The following is a 16,377-nucleotide window of genomic DNA, read 5'->3' as shown; positions in this document are numbered from 1 at the left end:
AATATAATAAATAAAACTACTAAACAGCAAATGAATAAAATCATAAATAATATATAAAATAAATAAATAAAATAATCCATAATAAATAAAAATTTTTCATAAAATCTGACTATTTATAATCCTAAACCTGTCTCCACGTGATTGAGGTATTGAAACTTAAAACCAAACAATGGTTTGGGTAAAACTTCCAAAACCTGGAGCTCAGCCCAAAAACTCGGTGCCACTTGGTGTCCTGGGGTTTATTTTTATTATTTGAAGGATTTGAAATACGAGGAGTTGGGTTTGAAATGAAATATTTTGGTAAGGGATTGACAATCGAATGGGCAGGGTAATCCTGTGTATAATCAGCACCCGAGCTGGAATTCAATCATCCATTATTTTAGGTGAATAATTTGAATTTTGTCACCCTTCCTTGTACAAAAAAAAAAAAAAAGTTTTTGATTTTTCCTGAGGTGGGATATGGGAAGCACAAATTCCATGGATTAACCCCAGCCTTGCCTGCCCTGTTTCCTTTTGTTGTGTTTGCTGGATTGGCTATTAAATGTTATTTTATAATTAATAATTAAATGTTATTTTATAATTAAATATTTGAGGTTTCCTAAGTGTTCCTTCCATCAAAAACTTCCTGAATTTCCTGTCAGTGCTGGCCCGTGACCCATTGGTGACAAACACATAAATAATTGGAATTATTTCTTGCACATTGATTGCAGTTATTGATCAGGGATTATTTGCAAATCGTTTTGTTGATTGCTATTTTCAAGCTCTCACATTAATATTAATATTTAGATTTAGATTTAGATTTATAGTTGTTTGTGCTTATATCTATCTGTATCTATACCTGTATCTAATCTATATTATAATATATGCATATATGTATATGTATATACTAATATTAATATTTTTGTTAATATTTTTGTTAATAGTTTTGTTTATATTTATATTTATATTTATATTTATATTTATATTTATATTTATATTTATATTTATATTTATATGGCAGGAGTGGGGTTTTTGTGGGGCTGGGAGCTGCTCAGGGCAGTGGAAGCTGCTGCTGGGGGTGGCTGTGTGTGGATGGAGGTGCAGATATTGGGGAGTGTGGAAGGATTCATCTCTCAATGACTTTGGGGTGGAATCAGGTGATTTTTAGGGGGATTTTTGGGGGGATTTTCAACCCAGACCGGGCTGATTCCACATGGAGAGAGAAGCACATGGGAATTCCCAGTGGGATTTGCTCTGTGGGTGCCCGAGGTGTGGAAGGCTTGGGAGGTGCTGAGCTTGGAGCTGGGGCTGGGGGGGCAGGAGCCCTTCCTGTGCCCTGCTGCCCCTTCCCAGATGTTCATCCTTCCCTGCTCCTTCCCAGATGTTCATCCTTCCATGTGTCCCTTCCCAGATGTTCATCCTTCCATGTGTCCCTTCCCAGATGTTCATCCCTCCCTGGTCCTTCCCAAATCCTCATCCCCTCCTGGCCCTTCCCAGATGTTGATCCCTTCCTCTCCCTTCCCAGATCTTCACCCTTCTGTGTCCCTTCCCAGATCCTCATCCCTTCCTCTCCCTTCCCAGATGTTCATCCCTCCCCAGGGCCTGAACCCTCCCCAGATGCTGATCCCTCCCTCTCCCTCCCCAGCTGTTGATCCCTGTCCCTCCCCAGATGTTGATCCCTGTTCTCCCTCCCCAGGGCCTGAACCCTGTTCTCCCTCCCCTCCCCAGATGTTCAACCCTCCTTGTCCCCCCCAGCTGTTGATCCCCGCTGTCCCTCCCCAGCTGTTGATCCCCGTCCAGCTGTTGATCCCTGTCCCTCCCCAGCTGTTGATTCCCGTCCAGCTGTTGATCCCTGTCCCTCCCCAGCTGCTGATCCCCGTCCAGCTGTCGATCCCTGTCGCTCCCCAGCTGTTGATCCCCGTCCAGCTGTTGATCGCCGCTGTCCCTCCCCCGCAGGCCCAGAAGAATGAACGCGAGTCCATCAGGCAGAAGTTGGCCCTGGGCAGTTTCTTCGACGATGGCCCCGGGCTCTACACGAGCTGCAGCAAGAGCGGCAAACCCAGCCTGTCCTCCCGGTAAGGCAGAGCCCAGAAGGTCGGGGCAGCCTGGAAAGGGGGGGATCCCTGCAGTGACACGTCCCACACCATCCCTCACACTTTGTTTTCCAACCCTACCCCTGAATTTTTCCCGTGTTTAGAGCAACATCCAAATGCAATCCTTGTGCGTTGTGTAAATCCTTGGGAATGATGTGGGGAAATTGCTCCTCGAGCACTGGGCAGGGAGGTGTTGGGATGTTGAAGGGATAAAGGAAATGAAGTTTTCTGAGTTAGTTTCCCTTCAGGATTTCATTTAGGATTTAGAGCAGCTGTGGCTGCCCCTGGATCCCTGGCAGTGCCCAAGGCCAGGCTGGACATTGGGGTTGGAACAGGGAAAAAACAGGACGAGCTTTAAGGTCCCTCCCAACCCAAACCATTTGGGAATTCCAACCTCCATGATTCTGGAATTGTGATGAATGATTGGAAAAGCGATTAATGCTCAGGAAGCACCAGAGGATGGACAAAAAAAAAAAAAAAAAAAAAAAAGCTTTAAAGCTTCCTGCCTCCCTTCCACATCCAGGAGCTCTGCTTGCAGACATGGCTCCATCCCTGGAGCTGCACATGGATTCCTCCCTTGGATTTTAAAGGGTTTTTTGCATCAAATGCCCTCCAGAAAATCTCGTTTGTGTTCACCTGGGTGGAACCCCCAGCCCTGGGGAAGCACCAGACCCTTCCCATGCTGGGAGTGAAGCTGCACCTGTTGCCGTGGGATGGGAGCAGAAAGGAGCTGGGGGAGGCAGGAGTGCAGGAGGAATCCTGCTGTTCCAGGGGAGAGGTACAGTTGTGGAATTAAATGGAGCTGAGGATCATTTGAAAGGGAAAACAGCTTTGCTGTGTGTAGTTACAGCTGAAGCAGGAGCTGCTGTCTGGTAATTAGAGCACTAATTAATGCAGCTCATCAGGGTTTGGCAGCTGAGCCCCCAGAAATTGCCAGCTGTGCCTGAAGGATTTGATGGTTGTTAATATTTATAATCCAGGAAAAAAAAAAATATGCCCTGCTGCAGCACCTACAGGAACATTTGCAGGGCGTTATTCCCATGGCTTTGTTTGTATTTCCAGAGGAAAATCATGGAATGCTTGGCCTGGGAGGGACCTTCAGGCTCACCCAATTCCCTCTCCATGGCCAGGGACACCTTCCACTACCCCAGGTTATTCCAAACCTTGGCCAGGATCTCACCATCTTTACTTGTTCATTCATAAACAATTGTTAATCCTATTTATTTGGTGGTGATAGTAACTAATAAACGCAGAAATAAATGGAAAATAGGAGTTTGCTGTTCCTAAGCTGCCATCCCATTGGGGATGAGGAATAACAGGATGTGGGGATGGATTGGGATCTCTCACCTGAGCTTTTCCCTTCTCTCAGCCTGCCCTGGGATCCCCTGACCCTGCATCCACACAAAATCAATCCTGGGGAGGGGAATGTGGGTGGGGTTAATCCATCCCAATCCAGCAGTGCAGCAGGGGCGGGTCTGGAAAACACCAAAATCAATTTTTGTGTTACAGGAATGTCCTGGAAAACTCCAAAATAATTTTTTTTTGCTACAGGAGTTCCTGGAAAACACCAAAATCAACTTTTGTGTTACAGGAATGTCCTGGATACAAACAGTGAATAAATAATTTCCACCACTGACAAAATATGTATTATTATATATGTTATTTATTTCTTTATGCATTTCTCTTTAATTCTTTTATTCTTTATTTGTAAATGATTTCTGCGGGTCTTTTAATAGGAACACTATATAATTTTATTCTATATATCCAGTCCTATATATTTTATTGTATTTCGTAGATTTTATTTAATGCAATCAGAGCTGAATAACCAAAACCAATGATGATATTCTGAAGCAATGATGATTAAAAACCCGATTGGGAATCCCTGCAGTGTGGGGGTAATTCTGCACTTTATCAGTAGATGGTGGCAGGAGCCCCGTGTTCGTGCGACACGGAGCTCCCAGTGCCACCTGCAGGGGACAGCAGTGTCACCGTGCCTGTGCTCCCCAGGCTGCAGAGTGGCATGAACCTGCAGATCTGCTTTGTCAACGACAGTGGCAGTGACAAGGACAGCGATGGCGATGACAGCAAGACAGAGACCAGCCTGGACACGCCTGTGTCACCCATGGTGGGTCTGGGGGCTCAGCCTGGCCCAGGGGAGGAGCCTGATCCTGTCAAAACCCTAAACCTTTCCCTTTTCCTTTCCTTTCCTTTCCTTTCCTTTCCTTTCCTTTCCTTTCCTTTCCTTTCCTTTCCTTTTTCCTTTTCTTTTTCCTTTTTCCTTTTCTTTTTCCTTTTCCTTTCCTTTTTCCTTTTCTTTTTCCTTTTCCTTTCCTTTTTCCTTTTCTTTTTCCTTTTCCTTTTCTTTTTCCTTTTCCTTTCCTTTTCTTTTTCCTTTCCCTTTTCCTTTTCCTTTCCCTTTTCCTTTTTCCTTTTCCATTTCCTTTTCCAGCCTCAGGAATTGCATAGGAAGTGTTATCAGCTCCCATCAGTTTCCCTCCCTCTCCCAGTCTGGATCCAAAGTTCCTTTTTGGATTTATCCCCACAGCCCTGGGTGTTTCCCTCCATTTTCACCTCTCACCGATCTGCTGGGCTCCTCTTTCCCTTTAAACCCAAGGAGGCCTAGCTGGGAATCACCCTGATTTTCAAAGATAACCCTGTGGATTAAGATAAAAATTAAATCCATTCACAATTTCTGCAGGGAAAAAAAAAAAAAACAAACTTAAAAAGCAGCACAGAAACAGATCAAAAGTTGCTGTGTCCTCTTTGCTTCCCCAGAGCAAGCAGAGCTCGTCCTACTCGGACAGGGACACGACAGAGGAGGAGTCAGAGTCCCTGGAGGACATGGATTTCCTGAGCAGGCAGAAGAAGCTGCAGGCTGAAGCCAAGATGGCTTTGGCTATGGCAAAGCCCATGGCCAAGATGCAGGTGGAGGTGGAGAAGCAGAACAGGAAGAAATCTCCGGTAGCAGATCTTGTAAGTGGGGCTGGGGGTGAGCCAGATGTGACCCAGGTGTGACCCCAGATGTGACCCAGGTGTGTCCCAGGTGTGTCCCAGCAAATATTCCTGCCCCTGCTGCTCTGGCATCCTCAGCCCGGTTTGGTGCTGGGGGCTGAACTCCCTGTGCTGGAGTCACTGCTGGGACACAGGGGGACAAAAACGAGGGCACAAAAAAACTGCCCAGAGCTAGGAATGACTGGGAGGAAACAGGAAAATAATGGAAACAATAAAATACTGGAAACAAACAATAAAATGTTGGAAACAATAAAATATAGGAAGGAAATTGCAAAATATTGGAAGGAAACAGCAAAATATTGGAAGGAAACAATAAAATATTGGAAGGAAACAATAAAATATTGGGAGAAAGCAGTAAAATATGGGAAGGAAACAGCGAAATACTGGAAGGAAACAACAAAAAGTTGGAAACAATAAAATATTGGAAGGAAACAGCAAAATATTGGAGGGAAGCAATGAAATATTGGAAGGAAACAATAAAATATTGAAAACAATAAAATACTGGAAGGAAACAATGAAATATTACAAGGAAACAGCAGAATATTGGAAGGAAACAAAATATTGGAAACAATAAAATATTGGAAACAATAAAATACTGGAAGGAAACAATAAAATATTGGAAGGAAACAATAAAATCTCAGGAGGAAGCAGTAAAATACTGTAAGGAAACAGTAAAATCTTGTAAGGAAACAATAAAATATTACAAGGAAACAATAAAATCTTGGAAAGAAACAATAAAATCTTTCTTCCTTGCAGCTGCCCCACTTGCCCCATATAAGTGAGTGCCTGATGAAGAGGAGCCTGAAGCCCTCGGACCTGAGGGACATGAGCCTCGGGCAGCTGCAGGTGATCGTCAATGACCTGCACTCCCAGATCGAGAGTAAGACACGGCCAATTAACCTCATTAACCCGGCTCTGACATTAATTACCTGCCCTGGCATAAATGGAAATGTTCTTCATGGAGAGGGTGGAATAAATGGAAATGTTCTTCATGGAAAGGGTAGAGTTGAAGAGCAAGTGCAAATTTCTTCATTTTCCTGGGGTCTGTCTTCTTTAATTAATTAAATGCCCTGGGATAAATAGAAATGTTCTTCATGGAAAGGGTGGAGTGGAGAGTAAATGCAAATGGCTTCATTATCCTGGGGTTTGTATTTAATTAATTAAGTGCTCTGGGATAAATAGAAATATTCTTCATGGAAAGGGTGAATGGAGAGCAAGTGCAAATTTCTTCATTTTCCTGGGGTCTGTTTTCTTTAATTAATTAAATGCTTTGGGATAAATAGAAAATATATATATATTAAAATATTTATTTTTCTATTTTTTAATATATATTTATATATATGATCTATAAATTTATTTATTTTATATCTGTTTATATCTAGATATATTTTTATATTTCTAGATATATTTCTATGTAATATATATTTAAATATATGCATTTACTATATTTTATTCTGTTTTATAGATTTTATGTAATGTAATCAGAGCTGAATAACCAAAAACAGTGATGGTGATTTTGGTGGGATCCCAAATTTCTCATCAAATTTCTCATCCCAAATTTCTCTTCATCCCAATTTTCTTATCCCAAATTTCTCATCCTAAATTTCTTATCCCAAATTTCTCATCCCCTTTCTCAACTCAAATTTCTCATCTTCCCATTTCTCATCCTGGATTTGTCCTCCCACATTTCTCCTCCCAAATTTCTCATCTCCCATTTCTCATCCCAAATTTCCTATCCCGAATTTCTCATCCCGAATTTCTCATCCCGAATTTCTCATCCCGAATTTCTCATCCCAAATTTCTCATCCCATATCTCATCCCAATTTTCCCATCTCAAATTTCTCCTCCCACATTTCTCATCCCAAATTTCTCATCTCCCATTTGTCATCCCACATCTCATCAAATTTCTCATCCCATTTCTCTTGCCGAATTTCTCATCCCAAACTTCTCATCTCCCATTTCTCCTCCCGAATCTCTCCTCCTTTTCTCCTCCCGAATTTCTCATTCCGAATTTCTCATCTCCCATTTCTCATCCCATATCTCATCAAATTTCTCATCCCAAATTCCTCCTCTCGAATTTTCTCCTCCCAAACTTCTCCTCTCCCGAATTTCTCCTCCCGAAATTTCTCATCTCACATTTCTCATCAAATTTCTCACGCCAAATTTCTCATCCCAAATTCCTCCTCCCGAATTTCTCCTTTTTCCTCCCAAACTTTTCATTTCCCATTTCTCCTCTCCCGAATTTCTCCTCCCGAATTTCCCATCTCCCATTTCCCCGTCCCGAATTTCCCGTCCCGAATTTCCCGGTGCCGTTTGCGGTTCCCAGGTCTGAACGAGGAGCTGGTTCAGCTGCTGCTGCTGCGGGATGAGCTGCACACGGAGCAGGATGCCATGCTGGTGGACATCGAGGATCTCACCAGGTCAGCTCTGCCCCCCTTTTTACCTTTTTGGGATTTTCCTCCACCATTTTGGGGTTTTCCTCCGGCAGAATTTTGGGATTTTTCCTCCGGCAGAATTTTGGGATTTTTTCGTCCTGCAGAATTTTGGGATTTAATCTTTCACCATGCAGGATTTGGGTAGGTTGGGGAGGGGCTGGGATGCAATTCCCAGAAAAGTTTTGGCTGCTCCTGGAATTGTCCAAGATCTGTCTGTGCCACCAGGAGGGCTGGACAAAGGGGACAACTTTATAATTGCTCCGATATTAATAATTAATAATCGATAAAACAAAAAGCCTCGCAGGATGGGGGAAGGTTCCCTTCAGGGCTCCTGGCAGGGAAGGGCTCCAGAAACAGAAAATATTCTGGAATATTCTGGAATATTTCATGCAGGAATGTGGAGATTGGGGATGAATCCCCTGGGCAGTGGCAGCACACCAGGATTGTGATTCCAGGCTGGGGCATTGGAGGGAAAATTGGAGATGAGGGGCTGGGGGGGAAGTTTGGGGTGGCAGCTGGAGCTCAGTCGGTGCCACCACACGTCCTGTCCTGGCTTCTCCCCTTCCTCCTGGCACCTTCACCAGTGGAATTTCATTTTTTGGGAATGCTGGGGGCACTGGGTAAAGACATTTCCCCCAAATCCCTGCGGGAAGGGAGGGGGGAAAAAACCTCAGGTACCCCCAAAGTGACTTCCCTGTCCTTTCTGCCAAGAAGCAAAAATCCAGAAAAAAAAAATTTAAAAAAATTTTTAAAAAATTTAAAAAAAAAATTAAAAAAAATTTTAAAAATTCCCAGCTGGCTGCTGGAGGGGGTGGGTGGAGTTTTCCATCTTTTCCTTGGAATGACAGCCCCTGTGTCCCCAGGCACGCTGAGAGCCAGCAGAAGCACATGGCAGAGAAGATGCCAAGCAAGTGACTCCTCCTGCCTGGTCCTGCCCAGGCAATCCCAGAGCCCCAGCCTTGCTCATTGACCGTGTCTGAAGCTTTCTGTCTGCTCATTGGCCTCTGCTTCTTAATTTATTTTAATTTTTTTTTTTTTTTTTTTTTTTACTCGTGCCACTAAATATCAGGCGTTTTAATAATAATAATGTTGTTATTATTATTATTATTGTTATTATTATTATTATTACAGAAACAAAGAGAATTGTACAGTACTTATAACATTATAAATCATGGGCGAGAAGAGAGGGGTAGTTTAACTTTTATTTTTGGTCGTTTAGAGATTTTTTTTGTTGTTTTTTTTTTGGGGGGGGGGTTGGATGATATTTTACCATTGACTACTTTTTTATTCCTCACTGTAGTTTTCAAATAAAGAACCTGTTCTTGACGGTGCTATACAAGTCAACAACAAAAAAAAAAAACAAGAAACACACACACAAAACAAAAAAAAAAAAAAAAAAAATTTCCATGCCTGCCTCGTAGTGACGTCGTAGCTTTCAGTAACCTGAACATTTTACTCAGTTCTCGACATTTTGGGCAGCGTTGAGAAGCTGCCATTCATTTTTAGGTGTGCTGTTAACACTCAGTGGGGTGCAGAGAGTTGGAAGTTTTCTGTATAAAGCTGTAAAATAAAAATGACCACCGTTGTTTCCTATGAAGCGTCTCTTTGTTGCCAAAAGGGGGGGGGGGGGGGTCGATTTGCTGGTGGAACAAAAATGTGGAATTATTATCACCAGAAAAAGTGATGGTAATTTATTTATTTATATTTTTTTTTTTTTTGCCTTGCTGATCACATGAAAGTGAGAGAAGAGAGGGGGTTTTGTAGAATTATTTCTTTGTGAGTTCCTAATTCTGTTTCACAGGGATTTCAAAGATTTTTTTTTTTTTTTCTCTAACACTGAGCCCTGAATTTGGGCTGGTTGGAATCAGCACACACACACACACCAGGTGTTTTGTTTTTTTTTTTTAATATATTTTATTGTCTGGGCTGAACGTTTGAATGAAATTTTAGAAATGAGGAGATTAATCTATTTATTTTTAAAAATGGGCAGCAAATGAAATGGATTAAAAATGGAATTACTCCCTGTGCCTTTAGGAGAGGCTGAGAGCTGAGCCTGCAGGAGGGGGGACACTGGGACAAAATCAATTTGTCTCCATCCCTCTTTTATTGGATTTAAAGCTGGAAGAACCCAACCAGCCCTTCCTAAGTCCCAGCAGCTTTTTACCTTTTAATTCTCATTTCCTCGAGGGCAAATCCATCCCAGGCCTGATGATTTATTCAGGGTGTTTGCAAAAAGCCTCAGCTGCATTAAAATTTCATCCCCTGCCAGAAATGGCTTTTATTAAACCACTTTTTTTTAAAAATTAAAATATTTTTCCCCCCTTTTTTTTTATTGCAGAAAGGGGAGGGTTGGAAGCAGCTCTCAGAGGGGTTTGGGGGCTGGGATTGGGGTTTGTGTAATTTAGGGAGCAATTGGATGGATTGGGAGCCCCCACTTGCAGCTCAGGAAAAAAAAAAAATCAACCTTTTTCTTCTTTATTTTGAAATCTATGCAGAAAATAAAGAGAAATATTGGGGTGCAGCTCTTGGCTGGCTGCCTGCACATGGGGAGAGCTGCTGGCTTGAAGTTTGCCCTCTAAAAAGTTCCATTTTTTCCCTCTAAAGCTTCAATTTTCCCTCTAAACCTCCAAATTTGCAATGCCCGACCCCAAAACCTCTCGGTGGAGAGGAGCTGCCTCCTGCTGTGTTTAAAGCATGAAAAAAACCCAAATACACAAAGTTTGCTCTCAGCTTTTTGGGAAAAAAAAAAAATTAAAAAAAAAATAGAAAAAAAAAAAGCAAGAAAAGCCCTGGGTGCTGCTGGGAAATCCCACAGCTCCCCCTGGCATCACCCAGCTCTGGAACTCCTGGAAAAATTGGAATTCCATTCCTTTCCTAAGTGCCTTTGACCTGCTGGAGAGAATTTATTATTTTTTCCCCCTTCTTGTCCTGGGGGAATTTTGGAATTCCTGTTCTGGGTCTCCTCGGCTCCGTGTCCCCAGGGCTGCTGTGGATGCTGGAATTGATGGATTAAAGGGAATTTCTGAAAGAAGAGGAGCTGGTGTGGTTTCTCAGCAAGATTTTGTGATTTATTCCTGGTTCTTGGAGCCTCCTGAATCCTCCTGGGTGGGTTTTTGATTCCCCAAAAAAAACCAAAATCATCTCCCACAGGATGCCAGGCTGGGAGTTGTTTTCCAGCTGCTCTCAAGCCACAACATTCCTCAATATTCTTAAATCTCATCCTAAACCCACCCGTGCCTGAAGAGCCTGAAATGCTGCACGAAATAAAAATGAAATAAAAACCAGCCCCCAAATCCTCCTCGTGCCTGAGCCGAGGTCCTGCCAGCCTGGATTCCACCACCCTTGGGTGCTGGGATGAGTTTTAGGAGCCAGCTCTGCACTCTGGGTGTGGTCACTGCGCTGAAAAGAGAGAGAAAGGACAATAATATGGATTTATTTAGGGAAAAAAGGGCAATTTTATTGTAGGGACAGTTTGGATTTAAAGTGTGTCAGTGCAGCCAGGACAGGACAGGAGCTCGTTGGACAATTGGGAAAAACATCCTTGGGACAGGGGAATTCATAATAAAGATTATTATGAATTCTACTTCGTTTTTTACCATTTTATCACCTTGGAGACTCCTCCCTAACTGAAGCTGCAGTCAGCTTGTCAGCCTGGGAATGGAGCTGAGAGTCAGGAGAAATCCAGGCCTGGAAAGGAATTTCCAAGCTGGAATTCCCCAGCTCTCTAAATGTGTGTTTTCACATTTGAGTCTCCCTTTTTTTTGGGATTTTCTGCCCCTTTTTTTTTTGGCTCCCCCTGTCCGGCAGTTGCTGGGTGTGCTGAGCAGCATCTCCCCGGACACAGAGGCACCAGCAGGGAGTGGGAGCACGGAAAAAAAAAAGGGAAATTGTGGCTGTTCCATCCCTGGCAGTGCCCAAAGCCAGGCTGGACATTGGGGTTTGGATCATCCTGGGGCAGTGGGAGCCGTCCCTGCCATGGCAGGAGTGGGATGAGCTGATTTTTCCTGTCCTTCCCAACTCAAAATTCCCTAAAAACCACAAACACGCTGCCCTCTTCTCTTCTCTTCTCTTCTCTTCTCTTCTCTTCTCTTCTCTTCTCTTCTCTTCTCTTCTCTTCTCTTCTCTTCTCTTCTCTTCTCTTCTCTTCTCTTCTCTTCTCTCTTCTCTTCTCTTCTCTTTTCTCTTCTCTTCTCTTCTCTTCTCTTCTCTTCTCTTCTCTTCTCTTCTCTTCTCTTCTCTTCTCTTCTCTTCTCTTCTCTTCTCTCCTCTCTTCCCCCTCTCCAAACGAGAAGCACTAATGAATTTTTGATAATTAAGGCTCGGGTGAGCCCCTTTGGGATGGGGGATGCTCCCTCCGTGTCCCCCCACCTGTCCCAGGACATCCTGCCGGGGGGGGGGGGTGAACAGCTCCCCAAATTTTCCCTCTGGGAAGCAAAGCCCAAGGGAGGCTCCTGCAAGGAGCTCGGGACGGAATGAAGAATTCCGGCATTGATGGCACTTGGAAAACGGTGTTACATCGAAGAAATGCTAAAAAAAAAAAAAAAAAAAAAAAATCTCCCTGATCATCTCCTGCTCATCCAAGATCAGATTCCTTTCTTTTCTCCACGTGTAAATCCAGTGTGAGGTGAAAGGGCAAATCCAAACCAGCAAGGACCAAATTCCTGCTTTTTTTCCTCCCCCATCCCTGCTTTTATTTTTCCCCCATCTCTGCTTTTTTTCCCCATCCCTGTTTCTTTTCCCCATCCCTGTTTTTTTCCCCCCCATCCCTGCTTTATTTATTTTTCCCCCATCCCTGCTTTTTTACCCTCATCCCTGTTCTTTTTTCCCCATCCTGCTTTTATTTTTTCCCCATCCTGCTCTTTTTTTTACCCTCATCCCTGTTCTTTTTCCCCCATCCCTGTTTTTTTCCCCACCCCTGCCTTCCTGCCCAGCACAGCACCCAGAGCCAGGAGGTGACAGGGATGGAGAAAAAGCAGAAAAATCACCCAGGGCTGAGAAATTCTGTCAAGTGTGGAAACTGAAAGCGAGAGAGCAAAGAGCTCCCCGAAAGTGCCACGAAACCGCGGGCACAGCTGGCAGCAGCTGCTTCCTCACCCGCGGGGTATTTTTGGGAGGACAGGGAGGGTGAGCTCACAGGATTCCCAAAATTCCAGCGGGATGCACCCGATGGAGGCTCCACCCATCCCATCCCATCCAGTCCCTGCTGGTGCTTCCTGAAGGTTTTTATTCCTATTTATTAATTCTGGGGGAATTTGGAAACAAATCCCGCAGGGCTGATGGACACACAGGGAGCCATAAAATCCTGGAATGGGTTGGGAAGGGAATTTAAATCCCAGATCCATGGGCAGGGAATGGGAATAATTCTGAATTTGTTTTCTGGGCTGTTCCTGTGTGTTTATTCCATAAAATCATAAAATCCTGGGATGGTTTGGGTGGTTTGGGCTGGAAGGGACCTCAAAGATCATCCAGTTCCACCTCCCATTATCCCAGAGTGCTCAATCCCCATCCAGCCTGGCCTTGGACATTTCCAAATCCAAAATTTCTCTGGGAATCCAAAATTTCTCTGGGCTGGGGCCTCCCTGATATCCTGCTCCTCCCAGCTCAGTGGGAGAAATTCCTGCCCAAAATGCACTTTGTGGGATTTTTTTAGGAATCCCAACCCTGATCCAGTGGTTCCCAGCGGTTTCATTCCATTCCCAGGATTGAATCCCTTACCTTGGAAAGGGGATTGGAGTTTTGGAGCCTCTGAATTTGGGGATCCCAAAGCTGGGTGGTCCCAGAGCTGCTCCCTGGAATCCAGGAGCCAGCAGGGATCGTGGGGAAAATCTCAGGAATTCTGGTGGCAACTGGGAAAAAAAAAAAGAGCCAAGAGATGCCGGTGCCTGAGGCAGGATTGGAGAGGTTCCAGCACCTCAGGAAAGTTCCAGAAACAACATTTAATCACCCCCCATGAAATACCAGCACGGGCAGAGGTTTGGGATTAGGAATTTCAGAGAATTCCATGAGGAATCACAACCAACAGCCACAAAAAAAACCCCAGGAAAGTTTCTCCTGACCCTTTTTATGCCCTCATTTTATGGAGCCATCAGTTCCCAACCCAAATCAGAGACAAGTTCTGTCAGTGAGGCCCTTCTGGTGATAAATCTGACCTTGGACCTTCCCAAAAATGATCCAAAAGCAAAAAAATGGATTCAATATTCCACAAGTTCTGCGAGGGGCAAATAGGATCAGATTATTTGAATTAATTACACCCAGAAATCCCATCCCATGCAGTATTTTCCAATTTAGTAAGGGAGCAGTGATCTCTCTCTGCAGCTGACCATCAGCCTGGATGGGATTGAATCATCCTGCAGCTTCGATTTCTACTTCTCTGTAATTAATTGTTGCTTAATTAGCGATATCAAATGATTGCTAATTACCATGCCAGGCAATTGGGCTGCCCCAAAAGAACCCAACCCTTCCCTCTGAGGATGTCACAAGTGACTCCACCACCTTCCCAAAGCCTTTGGAGGCTGCTAAGGAGGAAAATCCCTTTAATCTGAAATCCCAGGAGAAAAAAAAAAAAAAACAAACAAAAAAAAAACCACCCCACAGCAGGGAGGGACCATCCCCAGAGCTCATTTCCCACCCGGCACAGGGTGATGTTCACCATTCTTACCTGGAAACCTGGAAATGCTCCTCACCTCCCTCGGGCCGAAACGAAGCCAAAAATTCCATTTCTATTCATTGGAGGGCACAGAGGGCAAGATTGAAACAAAAAGCCAGGACATTTCCAGGAACCTCCTGCATTTTCAGCAGGGGGAGGCTGGAGCTGATCCCATTTCTCAGCACTCACATCTCCAGCCTCAAAACCAAACTGAGCACGAGCCTCGGCTCTGGGGGCTTTTCTCGGCAGGTTTCTTTCTGATTTGTGTTTTCCATTTCTTTCTCAAGCAGGACTTTCAGGTATTGATTTGGGTGAAGGCAGAGCCAGCAGCAGGGATTCCCCAAATATTGATTTCATGAGATTAAATCTCATTTTATAGAGACCCAGAATGAGCCTTGCTTTTTCTCTGGAGGATAAATCCAGCAAAAGTAATTTCTGCTTGAAATACAGGCATGGAATTCCATTTTCTTGTGGAAAATCATAGAGCTGCTAACACTTCTATAATTTATCAGTTACATATTCTATATTCTATATTACATATTATATATTATACATTATGCACTATACATTCTATAGTCTATATTATAAATGAATTATATATTATATATTATATATATTCTACATTATATATAATAATATTTATAATTGATACCATATTTATTATATTTATTACATTTATTACATTTATTATATTTATTTAATTGGGCAGGCCCTGGCACAGGGTGCCCAGATTTGCTGTGGCTGCCCCTGGAAGTGTCCAAGGCCAGGCTGGACTGAGCTTGAAGAAACCTGGGATAGTGAAAGGTGGGATTGGATGAGTTTTAATGTCCCTTTCAGCCTAAAAACTTTCCAGGATTTTATGATTCCATGGAATAAACACAAAGGAACATCACAGCCCTGCCCACAGATTTTTAATTATTCCCATTCCATTTCAGCATTGCTGCCCTTGCCCCAAGCTGCTCAAGGGTAATTATCTTATTTAAATCTATTATAATGTATAAAACGCATTATTTTGCTCTAATATGATTAATATAAATATTAATTATCAAGATTTTTCATTCAGGCTAAGCCTGCTCAAGCAGAGGATACTTTGATGGATTTCTTCTTCCAGCGGAGAAAAAAAAAAATTCCACTCACCAGAATTAAAATCTTGGAATCCTGGAATGGTTTGGGTTGGAAGGGACCTTAAATCCCATCCCATTCCAGCCCCTGCCGGGATTATAGCAGAGACCTGGAGGATTTCATTAGGATCTATCCCAATTTATTAGAAAATGAATCCCAAATCCCATCCCCGTGCTGGGAGCAGGGACAGAGAAACCTGGAAAGCCAAAGCGGTGCCTTTGAGGAACAGCCAGCAGCACATCCCAAAATTCGCTTTCACTTTTGGCTCCCGGAAGACGCGGCTGCCACACGAGCTGGAAACCACAGCCCACGGCGAAATGAGGGGGCAGAAGTGGAAAACACAGAGAGAAATTGGAAAATGATGCGCTGCTGGTATTGGAGCAAAAAGAAGTCTCAGGACACGCCACAGGTTTATAGGAAACAGAGAAAATAAAAAGAATCTGAAAACGCGACATAAAACTCTTGATTCATCCTGCTCCTTTCCAATTTGACAGCAAAAATCCCGGTGACTTCACGGCAGTCCCGATGCACAGAAAAGTTTTCTGCAGCTTTTTGGTGCAGCTGAGAATGGCCGTGAAAAACAGGAGTCGACATTGAAATATTTGTTGATCGCTCCAAATATTTCAGCAAATTCAGACGCTCAGGTTTTCGCAAACATCCTTTAGTGACATTTTGTCATTGCAGAATCAGAGAATGGAAAATAACTCCAAGTTCATTCCCAGCGCTGTCCCGAGCCCTGTCCCCAAGTGCCACCTCCACTTTAAATCCCTCCAGGGATGGGGACTGGGCAGCCCCTTCCAACCCTTTCCAAGAAGGAATTTTCCCTGATATCCAACATGAAGCTCCTCGGGTGAGCCCTGGGGCTGTTTCGTCTTGTCCTCTCACTTTTCCCTCGAGAAGCAAAGCAGGATAAAGAACAGGCGTGGAAAAGCTGGGGAGAGGTGATTTACGAGGGATGGAGTGACAGAACAGAGAGGGAATGGCTTCAAACTGAGACACGAGGGGGTTTAGGTGGGATTTTGGGAAGGAATTCCTGGCTGGGAGGGTGGGGAGTCCCAGAGCAGCTGTGGCTGCCCCTGAAAGTGCCCAA

The 16,377-nt window shown here is 43.8% G+C and overlaps 1 protein-coding gene across 2 annotated transcripts in view; it reads left to right on the top strand.

Moving 5' to 3' along the window:
• Window positions 1-9,112, top strand: part of SCHIP1 (schwannomin interacting protein 1) — a 37,443-nt gene extending 28,331 nt beyond the window's left edge. For both annotated transcript variants that reach the window (XM_014886163.2, XM_014886162.2), the window contains exons 2-7: window positions 1,936-2,054; window positions 4,080-4,197; window positions 4,848-5,045; window positions 5,841-5,964; window positions 7,411-7,504; window positions 8,383-9,112. In XM_014886163.2, coding sequence (XP_014741649.1) covers window positions 1,936-2,054; window positions 4,080-4,197; window positions 4,848-5,045; window positions 5,841-5,964; window positions 7,411-7,504; window positions 8,383-8,434 — 705 coding nt within the window. In that variant the 3' untranslated portion in view covers window positions 8,435-9,112. The remainder of the gene's footprint in view (window positions 1-1,935; window positions 2,055-4,079; window positions 4,198-4,847; window positions 5,046-5,840; window positions 5,965-7,410; window positions 7,505-8,382) is intronic.
• Window positions 9,113-16,377: the final 7,265 nt, after the last annotated feature.

This window comes from Sturnus vulgaris, chromosome 10 (assembly GCF_052056855.1).
Source record: "Sturnus vulgaris isolate bStuVul1 chromosome 10, bStuVul1.hap1, whole genome shotgun sequence".
Taxonomy (NCBI): Eukaryota; Metazoa; Chordata; class Aves; order Passeriformes; family Sturnidae; genus Sturnus; species Sturnus vulgaris.
This window is presented reverse-complemented; position numbering and strand designations above follow the sequence as displayed.